The 14,298-nt window shown below is 35.9% G+C and overlaps 1 protein-coding gene across 7 annotated transcripts; it reads right to left on the reverse strand.

Moving 5' to 3' along the window:
• Window positions 1-2,562: 2,562 nt before the first annotated feature.
• LOC147000020 (vomeronasal type-2 receptor 116-like) lies at window positions 2,563-11,116 on the reverse strand. Of its 7 annotated transcripts, none has more exons than XM_085834343.1 (6): window positions 10,911-11,116; window positions 9,347-9,629; window positions 8,132-8,935; window positions 7,051-7,274; window positions 5,817-5,947; window positions 2,563-4,679 (listed from the first exon to the last, which is right to left on the reverse strand). In XM_085834343.1, exons 1-6 carry the CDS (start codon window positions 11,114-11,116, stop codon window positions 3,775-3,777), a joined length of 2,553 nt encoding a protein of 850 aa, XP_085690469.1. In that variant the 3' UTR covers window positions 2,563-3,774. The 7 variants fall into 7 exon arrangements, with proteins under 7 accessions (XP_085690469.1, XP_085690471.1, XP_085690470.1 ...); XM_085834345.1 differs by having other exon boundaries at window positions 5,817-5,940; window positions 7,050-7,274; XM_085834344.1 differs by having other exon boundaries at window positions 2,563-4,682; window positions 5,817-5,940; window positions 7,050-7,274.
• Between the last annotated feature and the right edge of the window lie 3,182 nt (window positions 11,117-14,298).

Here is a 14,298-nt window from a genome sequence, read left to right on the forward strand (position 1 = left end):
TATGACTGAATATCTCCAATAAAATAAATACCTTCTATAGCATTTCTGTCTACTGAACTAAGTACCAGTTATTATAAAATAATATCTGAAGCAATGAACAAGTATGCGAAATTGTTTTTAGGTTGCAATCCCTAAAAATAGCCAGAAACAAAGGAAAGCCTAGTCATTAATCAAATCTATACACATCAAATGAACATTTTGTGTTTTGTGGGTATATTTATAGAAGACTTGGCAGTTTGAATGTCCAATCATTATGTCTTAATTGGGGATAGTAAACTATGCTTAGTGTGTGTGCGTGTGTGTGTGTGTGAACTAAATGACATCATGCTTTAGTGTTTAGATTATCATCACATCTACCTGTCTGTCTATACATCATCTATGTATATGAGTATGTATGAATGAATGAATGAATGTATTTATGTAGTTATGTATGCAGCTATTTCTCTATTATCTATCTATCCCCCCTCTCTCCCATTGTTTCTCTGTTTATCTTTCATCTATGAATATATGATTGCATGTAGATAGGCAGTATTAGGAGGTGTAGCCCTGTTGGAATAAGCCTTTCCTTGTTGGAAGAAGGGTGTCACTGGAGGAGGTGGGTTTTGAGGCCTCATACATGCACAAACCATACCCAATAGACATCTGTCTGTCTGCTGTCTGTCTGTCCAAGACTAGCTGCGACAGTGGGTTCAGTGATCCAAGAAGGGGATGTGGGTTTGGTGGCATATAAAGCAGGCAGGACACATTTACACACATGGTGGAAGAAGCAAACTTTAAGAAGCTCAAACAATTATATATATATATATATATATATATATATATATATATATATATATATATATATATATATATATATATATATATATATATACACATACACACATTTGGTGGATGGAGCACAGCCCCAACTTTATTTTTTTCTTGCACTGTTTACTTATCCCTGCAAAATCTTTTAAGCAGTATAAAAATTACACTGTGGTTAGTTTGTATTTTCTTCTAGTGAATAATTTTGAGAATATGCAAGGAAAAACATCTCCCCCAATATCCTCCCATCATCAACCATTTAGAAATTACAGATAAAAATAAAAACAAATTATCCCCAAGAATCCACACACATTTCTTTTCTTTTAATTAGGAATTTTCTTCATTTACATTTCCAATGCTATCCCAAAAGTCCCCCATGCCCTCCCCCCAATCCCCACCCACCTCCCACTTCTTGGCCCTGGCATTCCCCTGTACTGGGGCATATAAAGTTTACAAGACCAATGGGCCTCTCTTCCAATGATGGCCGACTAGGCCATCTTCTGATACATATGCAGCTAGAGACATTGCTGGCAGCCCCAGGTGAAAGGGAGGAGGAGAGAGAGAGACTTAGAGACAGAGACAGAGAGGCAGAGAGCACCTCTGTCCCTGCACTTCTACAGGTATAACAGGAGCTGGGGGAGCAGATCTGATCAGCTGCCCTCCTGGGGACACAGCCTGCTAGATTTCCCCTCTGAACACTCCCATTCCACCCGCTCACCTGCCTTCATGAAGGTGCCCCGCCACACATCCACCCACTCCACATTTTTTATTAGAAAACACTACATCCTGATTGTATTGGCTTTAGGATCGGTCATCTAATTTTTCTTTAAAATTGCCATCTCTGTGAGAACTGCACTTTAGTGACGATGATATTGGTAAATTACCATGTCAAGAAGAACGAACAACAAGCAAGCAAGAATGGTCAAACAGAATGTATGTGTTCAGCCATCTTACCCTATCCATTAGGTATAATCCCCACTGTAACAAGTGTAAGAAATGTTCCAAAAGACCCAGGAAGCAGCTGAAAGAGTCAGATGCAGATATTTGCACCCAACCAATAGAATGAAGCAGATGACCCATGTTGTTGAATTAGGGAAGTCTGAAAGAAGCTGAAGAGGAGGGTAGCCCAGTAGGAGGTCTCAATTAATCTGGACCCCTTAGATGTCTGAAACATTGAACCACCAAACAGTCAGCAAACCCCAGCTGATATGAGGCCCCCAACAAACATACAGTAGAGGACTGCTGCATCTGTATTCAACCTGAGAGGATTCTAACTCTCAAGAGAATGGAGGCCCAGGGAGTTTAAATGTCAGGTGGGTTGGAGGTGAGGGGTGGGGACATCTTTGTGGAGACAGCGAGGTGAGAGGAGGTATGGGATGTGGAGCGATTGGACGTTGTGTGTGGTGTGGAATAAAATCTGGAATGTAAAACACTAAAAGATGTTGCAATTGCACCGAATCATGGAATATTTGCAGAGAGTGATGTTGTGCTTCCAGGGTTTTATTTCCTTTTCTCTATAAAGATGCAGTGTTGGAAAGTAAGTATTGCTTAAGATATTTAAGTGGCTGGGAATTATGTGTCAACTGTGCAGAAAATTTCTTCTCCATGCTGAATATCTGAGTTCTGCTCCTCTACCCATGTCAGCTTTTCCACAGCTGTCTGTGTGTCTAACTCCAGGGTCACTGGATGCCTCTTTCTTGCAGATCCATTGTATACACATACAAGCACTTGTGTACCTGCTGCACATACACACACAAAGGCAACTACTAAAAATATTTTTTGTTAATGTTTTCTGTATTCTGTCTCCTCAGTTGCTATGGCCCTGCTACTATGGTCACTCTCACCCCGCCCCTCAGTTGCTGCTGCCCAGCTTTCCCTGTCACTCTCTTCCTACCCCGCCCTGCAGCAGCAAAGAGTACTTTGAGAGAACAATGACACTGACCATCAACACCTGATATAAAGAAGTAATAATGTGTATGTGTTTATATGTGCATGTTTGTGTGTGCAACATTAAACTTAAATAACTTATTACTCCTATTATGATAAAATTGATGCTGAAACACTTGATATAGAGTTACTTATATGTTTATCGAATTCACTGATCAAAATGTGGTGAAGGTCTACTGTGGGACATTTCCATTAGTGATTTACACACTTAATGAACTACAGTCAATTCATAGTAAAATTGTGTCATTTCACATAAAATCAGAGGCTTATATCGCAGGCATAATCAGAACCTCATCATCCTTTTAACAAAATGTACATTTCTTTATTTGTTATCTGATGTTCTTAACATCTACCCAGTACATTTTAAACATATTCCAAAGTTCAGTGCTTCTGCACTGTCATCTGCACAATGTCACAGTGATTCACACTCGGCTAACATTCACTCTTGTGTCTCTTTTCAAATCAGTGTCTTTTATCACATCAGGAATCTATGATCTTCCAAATCCCAACAGAGGCAGTTCATCATTTAGGCAATTTCTTAGATTTTGTTGCTGGAAAAAAAAATGCCATGACCAAAATAAACATGTGAGAAAAGTATTTACTTATTTATCTACCTTTTCATAGTACATTGAATGAAGTCAAAGCATGAAATTGGATGCAAGAACTCCATGAAAACAGGTGGAAAAATGTTAATTACTGGCTTCATGTTCATGTTTTATGCAGTACCCTTTCTTATAACTCAAGGACAGTGTGCCTAGACCTGGTGCTGTTCACAGACAGCAGGGTAACCTTATATTAATCATTAATTAAGTACATGGCTTAACGACACAACCATAGGTCAAAATGATGGTACCCATTCCTCAATTGAGATTCCCAGTTCTCAGCATATTCATGTTTGCTGTCCTGTTGGTAAGTACACATCCGTATATAACTAAATTTTTTTATATGATGAAGTACTAGTTTTGTTAAGATGAAGAGTAAGATAAATTGAATATCATCTAACATTTTCATACCATGAAAGTTTCAATAAAGCAATTTACCTTTGCGGTTCAGTATAAAATTTGAATCTGGTCTAATTAAAATAACATAACACTTTGGGACAAAGATACACATTAGCAACCCTGCACTAGAAGCCAAGATTGAGAAAACCTCCACAACCACCATGACCCTCCCCCTGGTGCTGTGGTAGACAGGGAGGAAGGTGATCCAGACACTGCAGAACACCAGCATGCTGAAAGTTAGGAACTTGGCTTCATTGAATGTGTCAGGAAGATTCCTAGCCAAGAAAGCCAAAGTGAAGCTCCCCAGAGCCAAGGAGCCCAAGTATCCCAGGACAATGTGGAAGGCAAGGGCAGAGCCTTTATTGCAAAGAATGACAATCTTCCCATGTTCAGATTTTATATCTCTGTCAATAAAGGGAGGAGATGTTACCAACCAGATTCCACAGAGAACAAGTTGGATTAGGGTACAAATGGGAATGACCAACTTAGGCGCCCCTGTTACCAACATCCCTCTCATTCTTCTTCCTGGAGTAGTGAGCTTGAAAGCCATGAGCACAGTTATTGTTTTGGCCAACACTGCAGAAACAGCCACAGTGAAAAATATTCCAAATGTGGTTTGCTGCAGGATGCAGGTGACCTGGTCGGGATGTCCAATGAAGAGCAGGGAGCAGAGAAAGCAAAAGACTAGAGAGATGAGCAGGATGTAGCTGAGAATGCGGTTATTGGCCTTCTCAATGGGAGTATCATTATACTTCACAAATGTGACGAGGACTAGAATTGTGATGGCCGAGAAGGACAGTGCCATGCAGCCTAGAGCCATCCCCAACGGATCTTCATAAGCCAGAAATGATACAGATCTTGAGAGGCAGTAGGTTTGCTCTATGTTGGCATACTTATCATCTGGACACCTCACACACTGTTCCATATCTGCTGGTAAATGGACATAAACCCTTATAAGATATCATAATTACATAGGTAATAATTTTATATTTGTATTATTCATAGGAAATATTAATAAACATTTTGGTGTTGAGCATCTATTCCATTCCTATTTGCTATAGAACCACTAACTTAAGATTGCTCTGTACTAACCTATGTTTGTCATCAAACAAAACAGCAACAGAGGAAGCACAACAGAAAAAAATACTTATTAAATAAAAATAAAAAAAATGGTGAATAATAGTAATGATCTCAGAGTATTTAATTCCTCCAAACATAAATACATTATTCACAGACAAAGGTAGTGTGCAGACATCAGTACTGGTGTCAGTTGATGAAATGCATCATGTGCTTTGTTTGCTCTGTGGTTTGTGCCTTTGTCTTTGTCTTCACATAGGAACCAGAACATACAATTCCTCATTTAAACACTATTTGCAAAAAGGAATATTTTCATTCTTGAAGCTGTAGACCTCATAGACCTATGCAAGTCCCTCTCATTGTTTTACAATCTCTTACTCCCCAAATATGCATTTCAAGCGACATGGCATGAAGTTCATGGATGTTAACATTCCTCCCTCTATTCTTAGCTAAGAACTAGCCCATCTCTTGTTCCATTATTGAAACCTGCACTCTTGTTCTAATCCTTTGACAGGAAATACTTAATCATTTGTCCATTAAACCTATTAAAATATATTTCATTAAACAACAACTGTTACCCTGCGCATCTGATCTTTTTCACAGAGTAAGCTTGGTGATGGAGGGAAAGATTGTGGACACATCAGGTGATCAAATATCTACGTACAATGAATCAAAGAAGAATAAACATATGCATAGATTACATCTAAAATGTTTCTTTAAAAAATTGTTGTACCGGTAGGTCCCCCTAAACACTTTCTATATAATATAAAATCAGTAACCATCATATTGTGAGAGAAATGCCTTGACTGAGGAAGATATTGGAAGTTATTTGCTGAGTCCAGAAGAAGTTGACATTATATAACTGATTACGTTCTGAATCATGGAGAGTTTAGGCCTTCAGTTTGCATCTAGGCCATTTCATGTTTCTAGTTTGGAAACAGAAGGTATTCAAATTCAGCATTTTTTCTTCTGCATGCAAGCATGTACCTGTTTCATTGGAAATCTCATTTTCTGTGCAATGAACACAATCAAAGCAGCAGTCTGATGTTTCTTTCTGTTGAATTTTCCTGAATCCAGCAGAACACATCACACTACACACAGAGGAGGGAACCTGAGGCAGTGCATAAATGTTATATAATATGCATGTGAGTGTGTATTTCATGTATTTGTCATATGAATAATGACCTATAAATTGATATATGGGACACTAACAGAAGTGCTATACATATTCCTCTGATACCCAGTATCACTTAACAGTATCAGGCATATTTTTATTTATATTACCCTGCAACACACTGAATGTCACACAAAAATTACTGTATCATGTAATATTTTATATGTAACATTCAGGTTGTAGCAATTATAAAATTTTCCTTCCTAAACTGATCAATCCAAAAAGAATGTTTAGGTGGCACAAGTATTTCTTTCATGATTTATAAATTACAAAATAGAATACTGTGGTGTATGGAGGAAGAAGGAAGTGTAAATCAAGAAAGAGTAGTTTTATGACTACGAACAAAATATGTTATAGAAGACTCCCATAAAATTAATGAAGTATTCCTAAGTGTAAAAGAAAACCTTGAACACACTATCCCTTTCTCTCTTTTCTCTGCATCTATGAGGGAGCTCCCCACCCACCGACTCCTGCCTCACCACTCTAGCATTCCCCTGTGCTGGGGCATCAAACCTTCACAGGCCAAAGCGATTCCTCTCCCACTGATGCCAGATAAGGCTATACTCCATGGAGGAGGGGAAATCACGAAGGGGGATAACACTTGAAATGTAAATAAATAAATAAATAAAAAACATACAAAATATATAAATTAAAAAGCTAAAACCTTGAATCTGGAGAAACATTTATGTTCACGACTGCGTGATATACTTAATTAGGCTATAGATATGTTTGCACAGAACCAAAAAAAAAATCCCATGGATGATATACAGTTACAAACTTTTCATTAATCATATCTACATATACATTATACTTTAAAATCATTAAATATATCCCTTCATTGTAGGTGAACAGGTATTTGGGTACTATTGAACATGGATTCCAGAGGCCAGTGATCCATCTACTACCAGATTTACATGAAATTGAGCATTATCAAATTTTGTATATTGCAATTTAGGATGGTCTTTTGCAAGAGTAGCAATTGGTCTTAACCACAGAGTGTTATATTTTAAAATACACATAACCTGAAAAAATTATGGTATACCCACTGCTGTTCCTCCCATGGCCCATTCCAAATCATCAGATATATGAAGTTGTTGACTCTTTGGAAAACAAGGTAAATAGCTTCCTATTTTCACTTTTAATCCAAGGCCTTGTGGAAAATTCCAAATGATGAAAATGTCATACTCTGGACACTGATTTTCCCTATGCTTCATGTTCACCAGTTCTCCAACAGGGTTCGTAAATACCCTGGTTTTCATCAAGGAGGACACCTAGAAGAGATGCATGCTTACAATATCAATAAAGCATATCAATAAAGGTAATTCAAAATTAAGAATTCCCCAATTTCTTAATGACTTTCAGAAGAGACAGCTGTATTGAAATAAATGTGTGTAGAAAAATATAGTATACCTCATTGATAACTGAAAACTTATATACTTAATATTAATGATAAAGATAAAATGTGCTAGAAAAAATGATTACTAGATAACAAGTAACTGTGTGTGTGTGTGTCTGTGTATGTCTGTGTGTTTGCGTGTGTGTGTGTCTGTGTGAACATTCTTGTCAAAATAAAATTCATTTAAGTGAATCCATGTATGAGAGAATGAAGGGGAAGTCTGAATATCTGGAAATTGTGAAAATAAACAAATTATTTTCATGTACATACAGTATACTCATATAAAATTAACATAAATTTAATAAAATGTGCAGTCTTAGTAATTTATGTTTTTGTATATTGTTAATTTAAATGGCTAAATAATAACCACAGCACATACATGTATCAATTACTGAAAAACTTTTCTTCAGCAAAAAATTCTAGTCTAGTCATCACTTAAGGCTTTTATGATAAAACTCTTGGCTCCTATTCTAAATTTTGAACTCATTTGGTTGAAATGTGAGACACCTTTTCACAAAACTCACTGGTATTCGTAAAAATGCATGGTCTCTTATTAAATATTATCTTTGTGGGTGAAATTCATCCATGTAAATGAATCATTAGGGGCTTTTGCAGTATACAAATCATTGCACTGAGAGAATAATCTCTAACAAATGTACAGTTGTTCCTCTGGTTCCATTTAAAAGATCACATTGATATATCTAAGCATAACGAAATGTAAGAAACTTACACCTGCTGACAAGCAGTGAAATATCTTTTGTGTTTTGTCTTTTTCTGAGACTCTACTTGTTGAAGAATGTGTTCATGGTAGGTGTGGGCCGCAGCATAAACAGCATTGTACAGATTGTAACCTTCATCACTCATGGCCATATCATAGCTGTGCAGTGCTGTCCATTCCAATGTGTTGTTGAACATAATATGATGCATTTTAATGCTGTTTTTGGAGATTGAACAATTAAAATAATTCCATTCCAGTATAGTATGAGAAATATCTTTTAGGTATTTGACTGTGTTCATTGTTTGCATAAAGTTCCTAAATTTAGGAATCTCAACTTTGTGGTGTGCAAAAGTGATAGTTCCATGGAAGAGATTAAATGTGAATTCTTTTTGATTTGTGATGACATCCCATTGTGAGGTTGTGATCCAGATTCTCTGAGCACCTAACTCTTCCCATCTTCTAAAGCTGACTTCTAGAGTAGAGTTCATTTCACCATAAATGATAACAACCTTTGCTGAAGATGTCATAATTTGTTTATCATATATTGTAGACCTTGTCATGTATTTCTGCCTGTTTTCTGGGATCATATTAACAAAAGCTAAACAGATCCCATGCCTATGGCTCTCTTCTCTTAAATCTGAGAGAAACTGAATACCCTGATCATCATCTGAGATGAGCAGTCCTATCCAAGTCCATCTAAAATGAAACATCAAGGAGACCATGCCATGTGATAAATGTGTGTCCTTGGTGGCTACCTGATGGACATGGGGCAGCCGGTCATGGTCACGTAGGTTAGGACTAAATGGTCCAAAGAAAACCTAAAGGATGTAGAAGAGGGGATGAAACTTCCAGTGAGGAATATGATTATTAGGATGCTTGGACTCACAAGTAATGCTACTCACCTTCCAGAACTCCTGTTAAGAACAGTAAGATTATACTATACATGTCATGTATGATTCCTATTAGATTCTAGACTATTCCTGACAAGTCTGAAATTCCTAGAACTCAGTTTTACCTGTTTGCACAGTACATCTATTAACTGATTATTTAATTCATATATATATATATATATATATATATATATATATATATATATATATATATATATATATTGTGTGTGTGTGTGTTTATAGCAGCACATTCACAAATGCATTCTGTCCAACTTTTCTTGTAGGCACCTGTTAATGTAACTTACTATTCTTAACACATTCAGTGTCACAAATACTTACCAGTGGCATTGAAGAATGCATTGCCAGTTTTAAGGATGTTTTCCATGATGGTTCTGTAAGACCTATGGCACATGAATCATCTACATAACAGAAATAATTAACAAAATTCATATGTCCTTTGATTTGTGTATATTCTTGATCCAGACTTCTCAATAAATCATGACAGTTTCCTCCAATGATGGAGAACATCCAAGTCATGTTGGTTAAAAGATAAGGATTCTTGTTGATCTCATCAGTAGCAAAAAACATTACCAGAAGAAGCTCATATTCACTTGCTGCAATTCTAAAAGAAGTCATAGTGATGATAAGGGAGATGTTTGAAATATTAAATTTCAAATACTGTAAGATTTGTAATATGAGATATGCTAAATCTGCCTCCCAAGAGCGGAGATTAAAGGCGTGAGCCACCAACGCCCCGCTAGACTAATTATTTTAAGGTAATTTAATTTAATTTTTTATCCATTTCAAGATATATATATAAACAATGACACAATATGCCATATGACCAGAATATTATTCTTTAGGGTGTTGTACACATCAAGTTAATGTTACCTTTTAGTGTGTTCTTACTATTTCTAATTTGTAAAAAAAAGTTTCAACACTCAATCTGCAGCCATAAATGATAACATCTCACTCTTTTGACCTCAGACCTAATACCCACATTAACAACACGTTCTTTTCCACAAGAAGTACTATGATTCTCCTAGATTTATCTTGTCAGACCCCAGATGTAGAGATTAAGGCCGGAATTTTAACCTATATATCCAGGGCACATGACATAGGATGAGTGGAAAGGAAATGTGAATAAATATTAACTATAAATAATGTTAAAATTTATGTGTAATTAATAGAGATATTAACCTTGTATCTGATAGTGATAATAAGCCCAGTCTGTGCTTGTGCATTTGTGTAATTGGATAAAAAGATTATTCTGGTAACAGAATATGAGACTAGCATTCTTTTTCCACATTCAGTATCAAATTCAGAATTGCAGAAAGAGGCTCATTTAAAGACCTTTTCATAAAGCAAAGTATATGTATATTCACAAGTATATAAGTAATGTTATACATTTAACCAAGTATAGTAGTAGACCAACACTTACACACATATTTCTATGAAACAATGCATGTTTATCTCTTGGAAACCAGAATTAGGTAACACTTTTATGAAAGCATTTAGATGCATGATCATAATGAGGCATTGGAAGACAATTGAATATAGGCAGTGATGCAGTCTCTTCATATTGAGTACTAGACAAAGGAGGGAATTGTGAATTCAAGGCAAGTGAAAAGATATCTTCCAACTTATTATCAAAAAAGACTCAAAAGAGAGAATCCACACCTTCACATTGTCCATCATTGTAAAATGGAGTGTAAAATTGCACTAAAACTCTACTAAACAGTGACACATTTTGAAGTATTAAAATAGTGATTGATATAATAATTCGTTTTCAGGGGTCCTTAAAGTTACATGGTGAGGAAGAGAACAGAACCCACAGTTTGTGTATACAGATAAATATGTCAAACTAATGACATTGACAAAGGAAATAAAGTTAATGACTTACCGAAAATTTAAATCTGAATTGTAAAAAATATCTTCAATAGGTTCATCAAGTAACCAAAGGTAAAAATGACATTCCCTTTGCAAATCTCCATCATTATCTTCACTATTCTTTATCCTCCAAAAGCAACTTGGTTCAGTCAAACAGCACAAGATGAGAGAAAACTTCATAAACAAAAATGAAATAGTGAAAGTACAGAGCTTCTTCATGTCTGCTAGGAACTAAGATGGAGCTGTTGTGAAATCCGTTTCTGATGTAGAAAAACATCACACACACAGTTACACCTATGTGTCTGTATTAAGGCTACTTCTGTCTGGAGATCCACTTATTATATTCACAGTTCCTTTCCATTCCTCCTATGTCAGGCTCCCTAGAGACATAGGGAAAATTCTGGCCTCAGGTTCTACATCTGAGGTCTGAAATGTTTTTATCAACATATTTTTGAAAACATGTTTTGAGATCATGTTTTTTACCCTCAGGGGCCATGACTGCATTCATGTGCATAGAGTAAATCCCAAGGACAATCTACTCCTGCATGGCTCAGATGAGACTATGTGTCAAGAGCCATTATGTACGAACACAATGGATTTCATCAGAAGTTCCATACTGTGACAGAAGGTGAGAAGGTCATAAAAGTTCCATATCATTCAGATGTTGCGTTTAATCATGGAACATTATGTAACACATTGTCTAGTTTAGGGAAGGGCAGTCTCACATGCAACATTGAGTCTGGAGTTGACCATGCTCTCTGTTGTTCATATATTGTTGTTCATATATTGTATGCCACTCATGTTTACAAAATCTCTTCAAACTTCCCGTGATTACTGCCATCTGTAGAACATGTCAATATGCTAAATCCAAAAGTACCTGAATTTTAAAGATTCAACACCCATCTGGTCAAATATCAGTACCTGTGCAGACATTCACTGATATGCTGAACTTTTTCCTGATAATCAGTCCCTGGCAGTCAATGACATTTGATTAAACATTTCTTTGATTGATGTATGTTCACACCTCATTAAAAAGTTAGAAGCTAATTTCATATATTTTGCTCATGGGAGAGAATTTAGGTGTCATTTAAGAGGTAGAATTTTATTGCTAATGCTGGTATATACCTCATACTTTGCATTTATTTCTACTTGGCATTTGTTTTAAAATATTTCTATCTTAGATTACATTTCAATAACGTAGATGTTATCTGCTAAGCTAATTTATATAATTTGGTTAAATTGCAATGAGTGAGAAAGATGAAGGATTGATTTGATTTGTTATTTTTTAAACTACCTTATATTTTTGTTCAAAATGTCCATACTGAATTAAGTGAGTCTTACATTTCATTTTTGGAATGGTTGGTATGTCACGGTCTTATAATAAAGTCCTGCTATGGAATTTATTTTATTATCGTTGTTACTATGAATAAACATTTGTTTATTCTTAGGTTGAATTACGACTATTTCAGTGCCAATTTGTTTCATTTAAAACCAATAGACTGAGTAAATTAAGTGTTCTGTTGTAATATTCTATAATTGTTATATACCTGGTGCTAATACCATGTCAAATTAACTGGGAAAGTGCATGGAGGCAGACTCTTCACTACACTGTGACTGCTATTGAAATGCCATTATGGACTGTAGCAGTCTTTTGGAAGTCATTTGGAGCACATGAGCAATGGACTGGGATCCATTCCATATTCATTAAAACAAGACTACAGGTCAAATTTTCAGGTCTTTAATAATCTTGAATTTGTGTTTGCTCAGATTTAGAGGTGAGGCTCCATGTGCTTTTCTGCAGAGACATCCTCCATGTTGCTTGAAACAAAAATAGTATTTCTTAAAATCTCTTTTCTTTTTTCCTAAAGCTCATATTATGTACTTGATTTGGAGGCAAGAAGGCAGAGCACACATCATTGTGACCTTCTTGATTATCAAGGCAATACTTGGTTTCTATTTTCCTTTAAGTTTTTCTGTTGGGTTGCAATCTTAAGCTATCCACTACAGTACATTTTGAGTTTATAAAACAAAGTTTTTTTCTGTTTCACAGATAATATTCATAGATTCTTTCCAGTTGCTTTTCCCTTTATTTCTTGTTGAAATCAGATATATGATTCCATGATATTTTATGTGTAACAGGTGATGGCCTCTATCCTATTTTCATGTCAGAGAATTGTCTTAAAAGTGTTGCTGCTCTATATTCATTAAATTCTGATGTCATTTATTATTAAACCATTCTTATCCTGTTTTTCCCCATTAATCAGATACTGATTTGTGATTCTTCAATCACTTGAAAGAAGGTTTGATATGGCACAGAAGTACTATTTATACAAAGCATTGAAGCACTTTTGAGTATCTGCACTCATCAATCTACATGGATTGAAGGTCATCCTCTTTCATTAAAATATATGTGATAGCAAAGATGTTATTCATGAACCACAGATATCTGAAAGGCAATGGGATGCCCATTATACAACTATGCACCAACAAATATAATTTCAGTTTCTTCATTACAAATATCATCTTAGTCTAATATAATTTAAATGATTTTTGTACAAAATTCAACTTATTCTAATGAAACTAAATCTGACATGTTATAGCTTGTTTAGACACAGGATTTTTAACCCAATGCATCATAATTCGCAAGACATATTACTTCACTCACACTCAATGTCCATGCAGGATGGCTGATGGTGATTCTTCCAAGGTGTCCCCTAAAATCCCTTAATACGTAGAACTTAGCTTACAATAAAGGGTCCAATTTCCCTTCAAATCTTCATTGTCGAATATACATAACTATACTAATATTGAATACCAGAATTAGAATTTCAATATTATATAAAAATTTTACACTTGAAGGATCTCTGCAGTCTGAACTTATGAAAGCAGGGTGTACCTCAATGACCTACCAACCTACCTGCCTAACAGGAGCTCTTCCATAATTAGAAACATAGGGGAAACCTTTGGCTGAATTCCCACATCATTTAGGACCTCCACAGAGATAAGCACCTGAGGTACTTATGATAAGTAAGTACCATTGAGGCATAGGATGAAAGTAGGCATCTCAAGTGTTCTGCTACCAACTTTATGGGCTTGCTCTTCTCTTGATCCTGTCAAACTTCTTTCTAGTTAACCCCTTTAGAAATAAAGCACGCCTTTTTCCCACTGTTCTTACATGGAAAAAAAAGCTCATTGTCTGAGATCTCTGGCTTTTGAAAAGGAGGTGATCAGTATTTATGTCCCAGGAGAGTTTCCAGGATAGGCAATTCAGCTTCTGTTCAGTAGAGGGAGAACTTTAACAGAAAGGCAAAGCCTGTTTCCCATGACATAAACAATTCCTTGTCTGAACATTCTATTGTATCCTGGAGAGGTCTTGGTATCCCTTGTGATGTCACCAGTGT

The sequence above is a fragment of the Mus caroli genome, unplaced genomic scaffold (genome assembly GCF_978045245.1).
Source record: "Mus caroli unplaced genomic scaffold, Mus_caroli_1 scaffold_22, whole genome shotgun sequence".
NCBI classification, from domain to species: domain Eukaryota; kingdom Metazoa; phylum Chordata; class Mammalia; order Rodentia; family Muridae; genus Mus; species Mus caroli.

Coding starts and splice junctions, on each gene's coding strand:
- LOC147000020 (XM_085834343.1), bottom strand. CDS start 11,116: ATGAAGAAGCTCTGTACTTTCACTATTTCATTTTTGTTTATGAAGTTT. Junction 5,948..7,050: donor TGGGCCATGGGAGGAACAGC/AGTGGGTATACC, acceptor CATTTATGCACT/GCCTCAGGTTCCCTCCTCTG. Junction 4,680..5,816: donor TGAGATTTCCAATGAAACAG/GTACATGCTTGC, acceptor ATTTACCAGCAG/ATATGGAACAGTGTGTGAGG.